The sequence below is a fragment of the Microtus oregoni genome, unplaced genomic scaffold, assembly GCF_018167655.1.
Source record: "Microtus oregoni isolate MIOR12 unplaced genomic scaffold, Mior012 000088F_ref0000325, whole genome shotgun sequence".
Lineage (NCBI taxonomy): Eukaryota > Metazoa > Chordata > Mammalia > Rodentia > Cricetidae > Microtus > Microtus oregoni.
In genome coordinates, this window is record NW_024544555.1 from 2,080,688 (window position 1) to 2,096,828 (window position 16,141).

At 45.2% G+C, this 16,141-nt stretch overlaps 1 protein-coding gene across 5 annotated transcripts in view; it reads right to left on the reverse strand.

The window, feature by feature from the left end:
- Window positions 1–12,055, reverse strand: part of LOC121442254 (PRELI domain-containing protein 2) — a 72,239-nt gene extending 60,184 nt beyond the window's left edge. For all 5 annotated transcript variants that reach the window (XR_005973540.1, XR_005973541.1, XM_041643729.1 and 2 more), the window contains exon 1: window positions 11,874–12,055. Coding sequence is in view for 3 of the 5 variants with exons in the window: in XM_041643729.1 (XP_041499663.1) it covers window positions 11,874–11,948 (75 nt within the window). In the remaining 2 variants the exon portion in view is untranslated. The remainder of the gene's footprint in view (window positions 1–11,873) is intronic.
- Window positions 12,056–16,141: the final 4,086 nt, after the last annotated feature.

The window sequence follows — 16,141 nt, forward strand, 5'->3', positions numbered from 1 at the left end:
TCATTGAATTGTAGCTGGCTTACAGTTCAGAGGGTTGGTCCATTATCATTATGGTGGGAAGCATGATGGCGTGCAGACAGAAATGGTGCCGAGAGTTCTACAACTTGATCCACAGGCAGCAGGGAAAGACAGTGCCTGGCTTGAGCTTCTGAGACCTCAAAGCCCGTCCACCAGTAACACAACTCCTCCAACAATGTCACACCTACTCCAACAAAGCCACACCTCCTAATAGCACTACTCTCCGTGAGCCTATGGGGGCCGTTTTCTTTCAAACTACGATAGATAGATAGATAGATAGATAGATAGATAGATAGATAGATAGATAGAGTTCCAGACACTGAGGATGTGGTCAGGAAATGAACACCACGTAGCCTCTTAAAGAATTCATACATTACTTGAAGAAACAAACAAAAGCAGTAAATAAATATGTCAGATCTGCTTAAGAGAAAATAAGACAGGGTGATAGACGGAAAAGCATGGAAAACACAGTAGAAAACACTTAAAGGTCACTCATTTTACAGTCCTTGCAAATAGCTATAAGAAAATGGAACTTTTAATAGCTAAACATGAGAACATGAACTATTCACTCTAGTAAAAATCATTTGCAAAATCTAAGTTGTTTTCCTCCATGAGTTAACAGACATAGACCTCAAGTTTCCATAAAGAATGGCGAAGGAAATTAGAGGTTTGTGTGAAACCGCTAAATACTGTGACATGGAGGGCACATATTTTAATGCATTTCAGAAATTAAAAATGTATCGAACCAAGGCTCTCTCTACCTGGCATTACTTGAAATAATAGAATGCCATCTTGTGGTAACCTACTTAGTCCTGTTTTAATTCTTAACACACAAAACACATGGAAAGCCTGATACTCAGGGAGTAAGGGCGGAGAGGTTGCTCCGAGCTCATACTAGGCGCCCTTCCCACCAGCCGGGGACGACCTCAAGTGCTACTCATGATTTCTGGACATCTATTCCAACACCATATGACTATAGAACTTGATGCAATCAGATCCAGATCCGTACTGTTCCCACCCTGCATGGCTGTACTGTGCCCACCCTTCATGGCTGTACTGTGCACACCCTGCATGGCTGTACTGTTCCCACCCTGCATGGCTGTACTGTGCACACCCTGCATGGCTGTACTGTGCCCACCTTATAAGGCTGTACTGTGCCCACCCTGCATGGCTGTACTGTGCCCACCCTGCATGGCTGTACTGTGCCCACCTTATAAGGCTGTACTGTGCCCACCCTGCATGGCTGTACTGTGCCCACCCTGCATGGCTGTACTGTGCCCACCCTGCATGGCTGTACTGTGCACACCCTGCATGGCTGTACTGTGCACAACCTGCATGGCTGTACTGTGCCCACCCTGCATGGCTGTACTGTGCACACCCTGCACGGCTGTACTGTGCCCACCCTGTGTGGGCTACACAGTGGCTGCTCTGCACGATCTCATTTAGTTCCCTTTCAAACAAGAAAACACACTAGTAAGTATTATATGAACCCTGCTTGTTAAAAGTCTCCTATGTAAATCCTGCGCCTGAACAGAGATTGACCTGCCCAACCCCACTCCATATTCCAGATACTCCTGGAAGCAACGTGGTCTGTTGACCCACTTCCTGCCAAAATACCCTTGTCTTTCTTGAGCCTGGTTCAGCGGCTGTGTACACACACCAGGTGCACTGTATTTTATCGGTGAGTCTGGAGAGTTTCCAAGGTGCATTTGGCTTCATTTTTTATCTAATTTATGATTTTACTTTCTTCATAGAAAAAGCAGGCTCACTCCTTTTCTTTCCCATGATGTAAGTCTACTGCAGCGCTAAAAAAGATAAAATGCTTACTTATCACCCACTCCTTTTCATTTTCCTCTTCACACATTAAAAGAGGCTGGAAACCATTTGAATGGAGGCATCTTGAATGGGGAAATAAAGCTACTCCTAGAATCCATAGGTTATTCAATGAAAATCCCTTTTCTAGGGATGGGCTACCTCCCTACAAATCCCTCTGCGGCCTCCAAAATAATACAGGTGATTGCCACCGCTGTTGGCTGCCCACTGGAACTAGATGGTAAGGCCCTCTTGATGAAGCAAGCACGTGCTCTGGTCTAAGGACATGGAGAAATTAAGCTAGAAGTGAGCTGGATGCTCTCTCCATGACAACTGGCCCTTACTGGGTCAGCAGTGCTACGCAGATAGGGAAACTGTCCTCAGCTGCCTTGCTCAGCATTGGACCCTGCAAACGATTTTGTTGAATCTCCAGGCAAGATGTGCCCACTAGTGTTACAGTAGCAAGTCCATTATGGGGTAACCAGCCACTTTCAAAGTGGATTTGAGGCCTGCTTCATAGGACAGAACCAGTGCTCAGTACAGGAAGCCTGGTCAAAGCCCTGTGCCTGGAGAGGTCATGGGTCTACTAGGAAGGCTGCTGCTGTTGTTTTGCTAAATGGATTCACTGTGTCCATCAAACTGGCTTCTAAGTAATTATGTTTATTCCCATAGATGAATGTTGCTGCCACCTCTGGGCAGAGACCCTTCTAGAGACCTTGTTCTACAACACTCTGTCCCTTTCTCCTGCTCCTACTTTCTTTAAATCTGGGCAGCCTTCCTAGTAGACCCATGACCTCTCCAGCCACAGGGCTTTGACCAGGCTTCCTGTACTGAGCACTGGTTCTGTCCTATGAAGCAGGCCTCAAATCCACTTTGAAAGTGGCTGGTTACCCCATAATGGACTTGCTACTGGAACACTAGTGGGCACATCTTGCCTGGAGATTCAACAAAATCGTTTGCAGGGTCCAATGCTCAGTAAGAGGTGGTTACTGAGAAGACATAACTGTTGGTCAAAGTTCTGAGAGTAAGTGACTATTGAACTTTCAGCCCTGAATAGAACATCTCTATCACCCCCTTCAAGGCTCCAAGAACACAATGAAAGAGGAGATTTAAAGAAAGTAGGAGCAGGAGAAAGGGACAGAGTGTTGTAGAACAAGGTCTCAAAGTATAGCACAACTTTTGTGCTCTTTTTTTATTTATTGTATTTTTTTTATTGTTTTAATTGAGTTATGCATTTTCTCCTCTCTCCTCCCTTCTTCCCCTCTCCCCTTCTACCTTCTCCCCATGACCCTCACACTCCCATTTGCTCAGGAGAGCTTGTCTTTTCTTCCTTCCCATGTAAATCCATGTATGTCTCCCTTAGAGCCTTCTAGGTTCTCTGGGATTGTGCTGTTGCATTTGTAACCTCACAGAGCTGACAAGATTGGGCTTTATCAACATTAGTCCATGATGGAGGGCACGTATAATGGCTCACCCTTCCCTGGAGATTTCTAGGCAGTTAACTGCTGCTGGTGGGGTGAAGCTCACCCCTTCCTCTCTGAAGATCTATAGACCATTAATAGTTGGGGGAGTCAGGGGGAGACATTTTCTTCAGTGGTGTAGTTACTGGTGAGATATCCACACTCCTGTAGATAGTCCCTACCCATTCTCCTGTAAGCACACAAATGAAATTTATTTGACCCTGTCTCTCTTTCTCTTTGTGTTTCTCTCAAATACACACACACATACACACACACACACACACACACACACACACACACACCATGAAGTAGGGAGAAGCAGTTGGGAAGAGGAAGGGTATTAGCTGGTATGGGAGGGAAACAATAGAGGGGAATGAGTTTAAATATGATAAAAAAATATATTATATTATGTACAAAACATCATAATGCAACCCATTATTACCTATAACTCATATACATTAATAAAAAGTTGTTTAAAAGAGAGGCCCAAAAGCTACGTGATGCCAAGTTTGGAGAATGTACATTAAAGCAAATACATAATTATTAAAGTAAGAGACCAAGAAATTGAGTCCATCTATTATAGGAATCTTTAGTGCACTTATGGGTGGAGCCTTATGAAGCTATAGCCTCTACTTTTGTTTGCTAAGGGAAAGATCACCATTCAGGAAGTATTCTCTTCAAAGCAGGAAGTTATTAAAATATCAGCTATCTGAAAAGTTCAGAAGTCAATACCTGCCTTTTGAAACAGGGTCCTCCTCCTCATAGTCAATGTCTTCATAGGAATCTGCTTTTAAATAAGGTTATCTGAGAAAGCACAAAGAATGAGAACCTGTAGTAAGCCTGGCCGGACCATTAGCAAACATGTATCTGCTCCATTCACTATAAGGGGATCTGCTACCCAGCTGCTTCCAAACACATTCAAAGGGCCTTGCTGCGTGTTCAACTACACAGAGACATCACTGTATACTGCCCATCCTTTTCATGGTCTCCATAAAGTAGCTCACTCCAGAAAAAAAGGCAAAGTTGACTTATTGCAAGATCAAATGAGTCACCAGTTAATCAAGACTTCATTGATCTGCCTGGTGTGGTAACTCATGCCTGTGAATTGTAGCACTGGGGAGGCTGGGGAAGAGTACCAAGTGCCCAAGGCCAGCCTGAGCTACAGAGCAAAACGCAATTTTAACAAATGCACTTTGCCCCATGTTATATGTCTGTCTATGCCCCTGAGACAGCTTGGCACAATAATCAATATGTTCCTCTCTGCTCTCCCTGACAGGAAGCACCTTCAGGACAAGGTCATGTTTTATTTATTGTCAAAGGGTGCACAGGTCTACCATGAATAACAATTAATAGGCATATAATGAATATGTAACTATTAGCACTTGGATAGATAAAAAAATCTTCTTTCCCGCACTAAGCCACAGCCTCCACTAGATGAGTTACTAAGCACACTTTAAAATTTAAATTGCACTTAAAAAATAATTTATCATGCAGATGTGTACCATTATTCATGCTCACCTTCTCCCTTATTGTTCTAAGTTGGTAAAGATTTCTGCTGGCTGCTCCCCCCCCCCCCCAACTTTTCAGTTTCACACTCCCGAGCAAACGCAAAGATATGCAGAAGTTAGCAAGGGCTTTGAAAGCACTTGCCAAGCCCCAGCATTAAGCTAAGAGCTCACATTGAAGTACACGCTACATGCATTACCTAATATCCCTCAGCAACCTTAGAAGATGGCTATTATCCTTATTCTATAGACGAGGAAACTGGAGCGCAGAAACATGAATGGAGCTGGTCACACCCCTTCAACTGTCAGCACTACAGCCTGACATGAGAGCCATGCTCCTCACCCCAACTTCTCCTCAGCTTGCAGGAGAGCCTAAGAATGGAAGACAAAAAGGGTCACCCAGCACAGGGCATAAAGATCATCTTGAGGCACTGCTTGACTCTGAGACCTAACATCTAACCAAACCACTGATTTGGGCCATGTAGATCCTCCCAAATACTTCTGGCACTCCATGGGGAAAGATGCTCCACACACATAAGTGTCAGGTCTGCAAGGGGCTGAAGATGGGATCAGAAGGAAACGTTATTAATTACCCAATCCGCTTCCCTCTCTAAATGGAAATAGCCCTTCATAAATCACCTTTACGAGCTTAAGAGTAAACACTGATCCTTTCCATGTAGCATGCCACTGAAATAAATAAAACCTCAGGTCACAGATGGAAGTCAAAATTTATTTTACTCCATTTTCTTACAGTATTCCAGGAATGCTTCTGACCCTGTGTTGACTTTCATCTGTTGGGGTTTTGGTTTGCTTCATTTTGTGAAATGGACAGAGGGTGTTTCACTGTGTTGCCCAGGTTGACCTCAGCCTAATGAGCGCAAACAATCCTCGTGCCTCAGCTTCCCCACTACTGACTTTTGTGTAAAATTGTATACTGTGAACCACAAGAGGGTGAGCTTTCTTCATGGAACAGTTTGTTGAATGTTTCCTATGTTCTAGAGCTTCTCTGGGTGTTTGGAACAATGGAAACAGTTGACATAAATCTCCGTTGGAGTTCACCCACATTTGCAAGAAGCAAAGTCAACTTGAACAAGTCTACAGTGAAAAACCGCAAGCTCTCTGGACTCGTTTGGACAGACCAGAATCCACTCATCACCATAGCTCATTTGCATCTTTAGTAATGGCTTTACGTTCCAGGCAGATGACACGTAAGGAATTCTCTTAAGCACCCAGCACCTGAGAGACACACCCACCAAAAGGACTCCAGAAGCCTCCACAAAGAACTGCCATCTATATCACCACATCTGTTTACACAACTTCCTAGTCAAACAGAAGGAAAACATTCTAGTGATGAGTGCTGGGAAGGTAAGAATTGTACAGCCGGGCAGTTGGTGGTGCTCGCTTTTAAGGCAGATCTCTGAGTTCAAGGCCAACCTGGTCTACAGAGCAAATTCCAGGATAGCCAGGCTACACAGAGAAACCCTGTCTCAGAAAAAGAAGGAAGAGGAGGAGGAGGAGGAGGAAGAGGAGGATGAGGAGGAGGAGGAGGAGGAGGAGGAGGAGGAGGAGGAGGAGAAGGAGGGAACAAAAGAACCCAATGGCATAGTAAAGCCACAGATGCTACAGTAGTCAGAAACCACAGTTTCTGTCCTGGGTGGCATAGCCCTCCCCCATGAGGAGGCTGAGGAACACTGTACTCCACAAACAGAACATTGGATCCTTTGTTTTCTAGGTACCACTCATCTTTGAAAGCATGTGGCTAATGTTTTGCCCACAGCCGCCAACAGACAGGTGGAAGGAGATCAAATAATCTTCATGTTTTAAAAATAGTCGTGAATTAGAACTTGGAAAGCGAATCTGAACATACCGAAAGCCAGAGATCAGTAGATTCTATTTAAGACACGATGTCCTCAGTTCTAAAGCAGCTTTGCCCAACATTGTACAAAATCAGATTAAATGTCCCCAGAGCTTCTCACATGACTGTCCCTCCTGTCTACTGCTTTGCTTAAAAGAATTCCATTATTATTTTTTTAAAAAAATCATCATCATAAAGACCAAAAGAAAAGTAAAAGTACATTTTGCCCAAAATATAACTCTACCCAAAGCTTTATAAAAAAAAAAAAAAAACACATGCCTGCCAAACTGTTACACTTTTGATCCTCAGAACCAGCTGAGAAGGTAGTGGCATCACAGTGATAAAGGAGGCCATGTGTACAGCTAAGCATGTTCCTCATTGCACGGGGACTCCTAATCAGGGAGTCAGTGGACCATCTCCACCCTGAGGAAGCAACTCCTTTTTTAGAAAATCAATATTTTTATAATTCTTTGAGATCTTCACACAATGTACTTTGATCATATTCATCCCCAGCTCCTTCCCTTAACTCCTCCCAGACCTACTCACATCTCCTACCCACCCCAACTTCATGTCCTCTCATTTATTATTATTATTATTATTATTATTATCATTATATATCCCATCAACTCTAAGTTATGCTGTCCATATAGTTCTAGGTGTGGGGCCATCTACTGGAGTATTGTAGACTTCCAGGAGCTACACCCTTGAGGAAAATTAACTCTCCTGATGGAGGAAGGTCATTGGCTAATAAAGGAAATGCCTTGGCCCTTTAGCTCTAGCCCTTACTGGCTAATTCTGATATCCCGATCAACCCATCTCTAATAATCTGTGAGCACCGGTCTTACCGGGAAAGATTCAGCATGTCTAACCTGGTGGCTTGTTTCATCGCGTACTTCTGCCCGGGAGAGAGGAGCATGGTGTCTCTGCTCATGGAGTCTGAGCTCACTTCCTCTTCCTCCCAGCGTTCTGTTCTGTTTACTCCTCCCACCTATCTTCTAACCAATAAAATGGGCCAAGGCATTTCCTTTATCAGCCAATGACCTTCCTCTATCACTCTCCCTCCCTAAGAAGCCATGAACTGCCCAGAGGGAGGGTCAGGAACCCCTTTCCACTCTATGCTAGAATACTCAGTGTCTAACAGCTCTCGACCTCATCAGGGAAGTATTTTTCTGAAGTAGATGGTGGCTAACACAGAAACTCACAACTAGTCAAATGGCAGAGCATAAGGGACCGTGGAGTACACACCAACACACACACACATGCACACACACACACACACACAGACACACACACACATACCTCAGAGAGACCATTCAAAGAGGAGATGAAAAGTCTGTAAGAGCTCAGGAGGACCAGAAGAAAACAGTGTCTTCTGGACATGACAGGAAGTTATTCTCATAAGCCACAGCAGCAATGGCTGCCTACAGAAATTCCTTTTTGTTGATATGTTGGTTTCATTTGTTTGGTTTGGGGTTTTCTAGGACAGGATCCAGCTAGTTAGCCCAGTGAACGCAAACATGTGATGACCATCCTGTCTCAGACTCACTATTGCTTGGATTACAGGCATGTGTCACCACACTTGGGTCCCTCCATAGTTATTAAATGTGCCAAACCCTCAGCGGACTATCTTATAAGGATTGCATCACATGTTGACTGAATGTACTTATATACGTGACCTCAGCTATACCACATGACACACTAAATCCAACCACATGAGCTCAGTCAACCCACAGAATCGCCAGCATTAAAAGCCTGTCACTAGACAAGGTCCCTAAGTTCTGGAGTGATTTGTTGCACAAAAACAGCCAACAACTGTTGTGTCCCACCATCGCACAGCGAAGCCAAGCTTCGTGTTAGGTACAGTGGTCCACCCAGAAGAAAAGCAAATGAATCAAGGAGCACTGCACCCAGCAAAGCAGAACCCTGAACCACTGTCCTTCCCACTCATCTCCTGAGTGGCCACTGTGTCAGGGCTGGAAACACAGAGTGCTGGTAAGACACAGGCTTCCGATTAGATGGGCTGAGATCCCGGCTCTCCTTCCTGCTAGGTGGGGGTGCTTAAAGAGTTACTGAGACTTCTCTGAGCCTCAGTTTCCCCCACGACGTGAATAAGTCAGTCATGATGACTTCTTGGGCTGCTTGGAGAAGTAAAGACAATATTGTGTTATTCAGAGCAAATGCCCACATGTATACACACATACATAAATATATAATACATACATACAGATATGTGTGCACACAGACATACATACACACATACACACAGAGTGAGAAAGATAGAGGAAGAGACAGAGGGAGGGAGAAAGAGAGGGAGGGAGGGGGGAGGGAGGGAGGGAGGGAGGGAGGAAGGAAGGAAGGGAATGATGGGTTGCCTAGAAAACGCCTATCTATGTTTCAGCAAACCTTTTATAGATGTGACTTTTCTGTGAAAGCCTACCTGAAGTCCTCCATGTAGGACTGCTGCAGGCCTCCCCACCACCCTGCAGGTTCCCTGTGTGAGGTATGCATCACCCATTGAAATTATGCTGACCTGTCATCATTTATTAATGTTGGGCTCACGCTTTAAAACCCATCGCCTATACCTGAAACCTTTGCGTAGGAGTACACTGCAAAGGAGCGTGTGTATGGTGTGGTGTGCATGGTTTGGAGGACGGAGATCTGCTCCAGGAGTTGAAAGGGGAGGAGGACACACCCAAAAGTTACCTCTGACCTTCCAGATGGTCGGTGAAGCCTAGACAAAGTGTCCCTCCCATTCTGAAAAGGCAGGGATCTCCTTCTCATGATGACAACCCTTCTCCAAAGGACAGTTACAGTTTGCTTCTTGACTGCTCCCCACAGACTGTGTGTTAATGGTTAGGTCTCAGGGCAGCCCAGTGTGGATTCTGGAAGAGGTGGAGAATGGCAGAAAGAAATTGGGTCCATGCCCTTGAGTTGAATTATGGGAACGCAGTCCATCCACCCTTTTCTACTTAGCTGCCTGGCTCAGACACAAGGTTTGCTCCACCCTAGGCCCTGCCTTGAGATGCTGCCCCTCCACAGGCCCAGAGTGGCAGTGCAACTGGGCTGGTTATTTTTTTGTCAACTTAGCATCAAGTAGCATCACCTGGAAGGATGGAGCTTCAATTGAGGAACTTCATCTTTCAGACTGGCCTGTGGGCGTATCTGAGGGAAAATCTCTTGATGAATGATTGGTGTGGGAGGGTCCATTCCACTGTGAGTGGTGCCATAACTGGGCAGGCTGAGCAAGGCATAGCGAATAAGCCAGTGATGTCCCTCCATTCCCCGTGCTTCAGTTCCTGCCTCCGGGTCCCTGCCCTGAGATTATGCTCTGTCTTCCCTCAGTGATGGACTGTGGCCTGGGAGCTTGCGAGATGAAATAAATCCTTCTGTCCCCAGGTTGTTTTTTGGCCAGTGTTTTCTCAATGCATCAGAGGAGCAAAGGAGGACAGAAATTGGTACAGAAGGGGGGGATATTGCTGTGATGGACCTGACCGTGGCGTTTTGGGGGGAAGAATTGTGGAAGGAGTTTCATGAGCTGTTACAAGAGACTGGAAGGAAGTTAGCCGCGCGAGCCAGGGAAAGTGAGCCAGTAAACAGCATTCCTCCACGGTCTCTGCCTTCAGTTTCTGTCTTGTGCTCCTGCCTCAACTTCACGCAATGATGAAATACAGCCTGTAAGTTGAAATAAACCCTTTCCTCCCCAAGCTGCCTTTAGTCAATGTTTTATTACAACAGAAATCAAGCTAGATCGGGTAATTATGGACTGGAGCCTTCATAACTGTGAACCAAAGATAGCCATTTCCTCCTCGCAAGCTCATTACACCATCACAGCAGAAAAGGGGCCAACACAAAAATGCACTGGGCACCCACTCCAAACTGCCAGTCTGAACAAAACATGTGCACGTGTGCCTAGAAGCCTGGTCCAAGACAAAGTCTACACCAGATTCACTCACTCACTCATTCCTTCCTTCCTTCCTTCATTCATTCATCAGACTGTTGCTGAGGACCCGGCAGGTGCAAGGCACTTTCTAATGTTTCTAGCTCCCAAAGTTCAATGAGCTATCCCCCCCCCCCAAAAAAAGGAAAATGTTTGACTTGAACTTCACCCCATATAAGCTCCCTCCCCTGGGAGTTGCCTCAGTCAGGGGGCTGGATGTAAAGCCTCCAGCCAAACAGAAAGAAAGAAAAAAAAGGAAATGAAAGGAAAAAAACAAAGATCTCCACAGCAACACTGTACTGAATACCCTACCTTGGGTCCCCAGCTGTGTCTCTCTCAGCAATGGAGGCCCCTCTTGTAATGGAGGTTCTGACCACCCTCCCAGCACCCCGTGGCTATCTTCCAGGCTAGCCAGATCCCATACTACAATTCACAGGCAGCTACAGGGACTTAGAAGACTTATAGGTACAACTCCTCATCTTACAAACACAAAATCTTGACGAGAAGACCTCCGACCAGGGCCACCCAGAGACCTAAGTGAACTGGAAGCAGATTAGTCCAGGATCGCACCCCACAGGTCTGGGTGACAACCAGTTCTCAAGAATCTTTTCCACTGTACTGTTAGCCTGAGGCACCATCCAGGAGGAGCCCTCAGGAGGGCCATTGAACACAAAACTGCAATATTATAAACAGCAGTATTTCAAAGACCTTATAACCATCAATCCTCTGATAAACACTCTTTAATAATTGATTACCTCACTCGAATCCTCGCAACAACACTAGGAGTGTGCGCTGTTATTCTCACACCACAGATTAGCAAACTAAGGTCCAGAGACAGTGAGCTCTGCAGGGCGCCCCACAGCTATTTAGGAAAAGAGAAAGTCTTGAAACAGTGTAGCAATGCTGAGTCTACCAAGATCACAGCTTCAGGGCCGAGTTTTAGAGCTGAAGGAGGGGGTGATGAACTAGAAGGCTGGACCAGACAGTCCACCCAGGGAAGCCACCCAGAGCCAACAACATCCGCTTGAGGCAAGTGGGATGCGGACATGAGGCCCTGCACGGCAGCCTCCGCTCCTCCCAGAGAGCAACCTTCGAGGAATTCCGCCTCCACCCTCCCCGGTGCATCCCGAAAGCAGCACGCGCGCTGGAGGGGGACCCGGAGAATGGATTAGGACCCCTGAGCTTTTTGGGGTCCTGTCATTGCGCTACAGGGGGAGGGGGCGGGGGAGGGCGGACAGTTAGGCTCTCGGCAGCGGGCACACCGCCCGGGTCGGAGGGACTGATACCTTTCGGAGGAAGCAAGCGACCACCTGCTCGAAGGGGTACTGGAACACCTGGTGAACGTCCACGGTGACCCCCATGTCGCGCACCCTTCTCCAGGCGCCTCGCCGAGCTCCGGCCACACCCCTTTTCAAACTTCTTAAACTTTATTGTACCCCTCGGAGACAAGGCTATAGGTCACACCCACGTCCCCTTTCACTTGTGTTCTTTAAAGATAGCACCGGAGACGCCCCAGACCCCAGCGACGGGGAAGACGGTCTCAAACACGTGCCCTCCCTGGCCACGCCTGCAGATAGTGCCCTGCCTCTGAGCCACCCGGTTACACCCTGCAACCCTGCGCTTTGCAGCCAGATTTTTAAGCCGTCACTGCCGGAGGTCACAGAATATATCTTCTGTTGACAGAACCAAATAGGAAAAAGATATAATAAATACATTAAGTCTCCGCCCTGAAACTGTGGGTGTGTGTGATGTTTCAACCTGGCTCAGCTAAATCCGGCCAGACAAAGGCCAGCGGCTGCACGCGTCACTAATCTGCCAGAGGAGTGGGACTGGGCCTCTGGAGAGGAGGAAGCTGCTCTTTTCCCAGAACAATCTAGGAAAGAGAGTCCGCCTTTGCGAGCAACTCGAGGAAGTTCCTTGGCTAAGGTTAAGCAACAGCCTGCAAGAAAAAAGATACAAAAGAAGTGTATCCCTTCCTCCAAAGAGCAGTTGTTAATAGAGGAAGCAAATGTTGCATTTATTCACTAAATTATTCACCTGTTTCTGCACACGTGCTGTGTGCAAGACACTACAGACTCAGCAGAGAATCTGACCTGTCCTGCTGTTGGGTAAAATGAATGCGGTGTGGGATTTGACACCCACTCAATAATGTTGTCAAGTAAAATCACAGGGCCTAAGACATGGTTGCTAGGTTGAACAGGAACGTTCCCTGAGGTTTTGACGTCCATATTTGCCCGTGCTATTCGGGATCACTCTGGGAGACAAACCCTCCCTTCATGGCAGGGTGCCACTGCCTCCTTTCCCTGCCTGGTTCCCAGGCCATAACCTGATGACCTCCTCACTCAGTAATAGGAAGCTTTTTACCTCTTCCTTGTGGGTGAATTTTCCGCACTTAGTTTAGGGACAGTCTGTCTACCTGGCTTCCAAATCCAGCCTGGACAGACAAATACTTAACAAATCACCCCCCCCCCCCATAAGGCAAATTGAACAGAATCCTTTCTTCTCTAAGTTGCCAGTTCTTGTGATGATGATGCTACTGTGCTTAAAGCTAATCTCACTATGGAATTGGGAATAAAGTACAGGACCAGCAAGTATCTCCACCATCCACATAGGGGTGGTAAAAGATAACCTCAATATAGATAATGAGCAAAGTAGCACCAACAACAACAAGTGATGCATCTTAAATATTTACTGCCTCAAAAGCAAACATATATAAATATACATAATACCTTAATTATAACTGTATAATAATTGATATTTAGTAAAGGCTATTTTTGCAGTCAGCCCCAGCACATCACTGAAAGCTCCTACCTCCTTGCCTACTTGAAGGCATCCCCCTAGCAATGGTCTTCCTCTTTCCTGTATCATCAGCATCCACACCTACGAGATCATTACAAGCAGCACACAAGAACACTGTGATGTCTTCCACCCTAAAACAAAACAAAAAAGCACCGCCAACTCCCCGTATCCCTCCAGACAGCTCCCCCTTCAACTGTATTCCTCAAGTGCGAGGCCTGCAATGTCCTGAGCCGTTCTCATAGCTTTGTCCTCCACCATCTGACTCAAACTACACATGCCAAGTTCCCAGTGACAAAATTGCTAAGTTAAATAGTTAATTCTTTGTGGTCTATGTTTTATTTTTTTTTATTTTATTTTTATTTTATTTATTTATTTATTTATTTGGATTTTTGAGACAGGGTTTCTCTGTAGTTTTTGGTGCCTGTCCTGGAACTAGCTCTTGTAGACCAGGCTGGCCTCAAACTCAAAGAGATCCGCCTGCCTCCGCCTCCCAAGTGCTGGGATTAAAGGCGTGTGCCACCACCGCCCGGCTTGTGGTCTTTGTTTTAATTCAAAACAATTCCTTTGTATTCCAGTTGAATATCTTGTGCAACAAGAATATGATAATTATTTGTCTTCTTTTAGTTTTTCGGTGTGTATGTTCATTATGCATAGTATTGTATTACAGGTCATTTTCATACATTGAGCAGACCTTCCATATCCCCTGCCTGTGAAGGCCCAAAATGTGAGCCTATTTCTGCTTGATCTGAAGGTCAGAGAGTTTCAGCTTGCTCAAAGTTGTTCCACCATGACCAAAGGTCAGAGAATTAGAACTTATTTTTTATTCTTTCAAGGTTATTGTCTGTTTCTACCTCAAACAAAAGACCCACCTAGACTGAGCTCACAAAGTTCTCTCTCTCAAGGTTATTGTCAACGGGTGTGGCTAATATCCAGCCCTTGTGTTTCAGGTGTTAAGAAGTAGATCTGTTTCTACCTCAAACAAAAGTCTAAGAATCCAGCTAGGTTCCTACTCCCTTAGGGAGACAACTATGGATTCCACTCAGGGAGTGGTTTGCCTACAGAATGTTTTGGTCTAGGATGTAAGCATTACTTGTCTCTTCTGGCAACAGAATGTTTTTTTTAATGTTTTTATTGAGCTATGAATATTCCTCCCCTCAGCTCCCTCCTTCCCCCACCCTTCTACTCTCTCTAATGATCCACACTCCCAATTTACTCAGGAGATCTTGTCTTTTTCTACTTCCCATGTAGATTAGATCCATGTACGTCTCTCTTAGGGTCCTCTTTGTTGTCTAGGTTATCTGGGATTGTGAATTATAGGCTGGTTTTTCTTTGTTTTGTGTCTAAAAGCCACTTATAAGTGAGTAATATTATATTTGTCTTTCTGAGTCTGGGTTACCTCACGCAATATGGTGTTTTTTAGATCCATCCATTTGCCTGCAAATTTCAAAATGTTATTTTTTTTCACTGTGTAGTACTCCAGTGTAACCACATTTTCCTTATGCATTCTTCAGTCAAGGGGCGTTTAGATTGTTTCCAGGTTCCGGCTATGACAAACAATGCAGCTATGAACATAGTTGACCACATGTTCTTGTGGTATGATTGAGCATTCTTTGGGTATATACCCAAAATTGGTATTGCTGGGTCTTGAGGTAGGTTGTTTCTCAATTTTCTGAGAAATCACCATGCTGATATCCAAAGCAACTGTCTGTACCAGCTTGCACTCCCACCAACAATGGGGAAGTGTTCTATTTACCCCACATCTTCTCCAACATAAGTTGTCATCAGTGTTTTTGATCTTGGCCATTCTTACAGGTGTAGGATGGAATCTCAGAGTTGTTTTGATTTGCATTTCTCTTATGACTAAGGATGTTGAGCATTTTCTTCAGTGTCTTTCAGCCATTTTAGATTCATCACAACAGAATGTTTAACTAAGGATGTAACCTGCAATCCTCAACTGGTCTATTTATTTCCTTGTATCATGTTAATCCAGTTTTTATCTTACTCCTACCTTTTGGGGTTGGGGTATTTTAAGCAAATGGAAATTAAACGCAGGTGATTTCAGTATTCATTCACTGGAACTTCCTCCTGATACTATCCTATGATTTTGTTTTATTATTTTCACTCCTGTCTTTGTTCTCTTTACTAATGTTCTAATCTCCATGCCCCCTGCCCTGGTAAGTGGTATTTTTGTGGAAGCTGGTCTCCAACACCTGCTCTCCTCTTTCCTCCTCCCCCCTTTATCCTCATAGCCTGTTTCATTTCTACTTTCTTTTTCATTTGTTTGCTCTCTCGCTTGCTTGCTTGCTTGTTTGCTTCCTTGCTTGCTTGCTTCTTTTCAAGACAAAAGGTTTCTCTGTAACCTTGACTGTCCTGGAACTAGCTCTATAGACCAGGCTAAACTCAGACTCAGAGATTTGCCTGCTTATGCCTCCTGAGTGCTGGGATTAAAGGCCTATGACACCACTGCCAATGATTTCTACTTTCTTTGTTACTGATGACATTTCTTTATTTGACAATTTCATGCAAGTCTATATTTTACTCATTTCACCACCTGTGAATCTGATTTTCTGTCTTATCCCTCCCATCTCCACAGAATTCCTTCTTCTCACTTTCTATTTTTTTGTTTTGTAGGTGTGTGTGTGTGTGTGTGTGTGTGTGTGTGTGTGTGAATCTAATTAGGGTTACTGGGATGGCCTTGGGTAGGTAGTTACTAAATGGAGCATGGACAGCCCACCAGCAGCCACAACATTGAAGA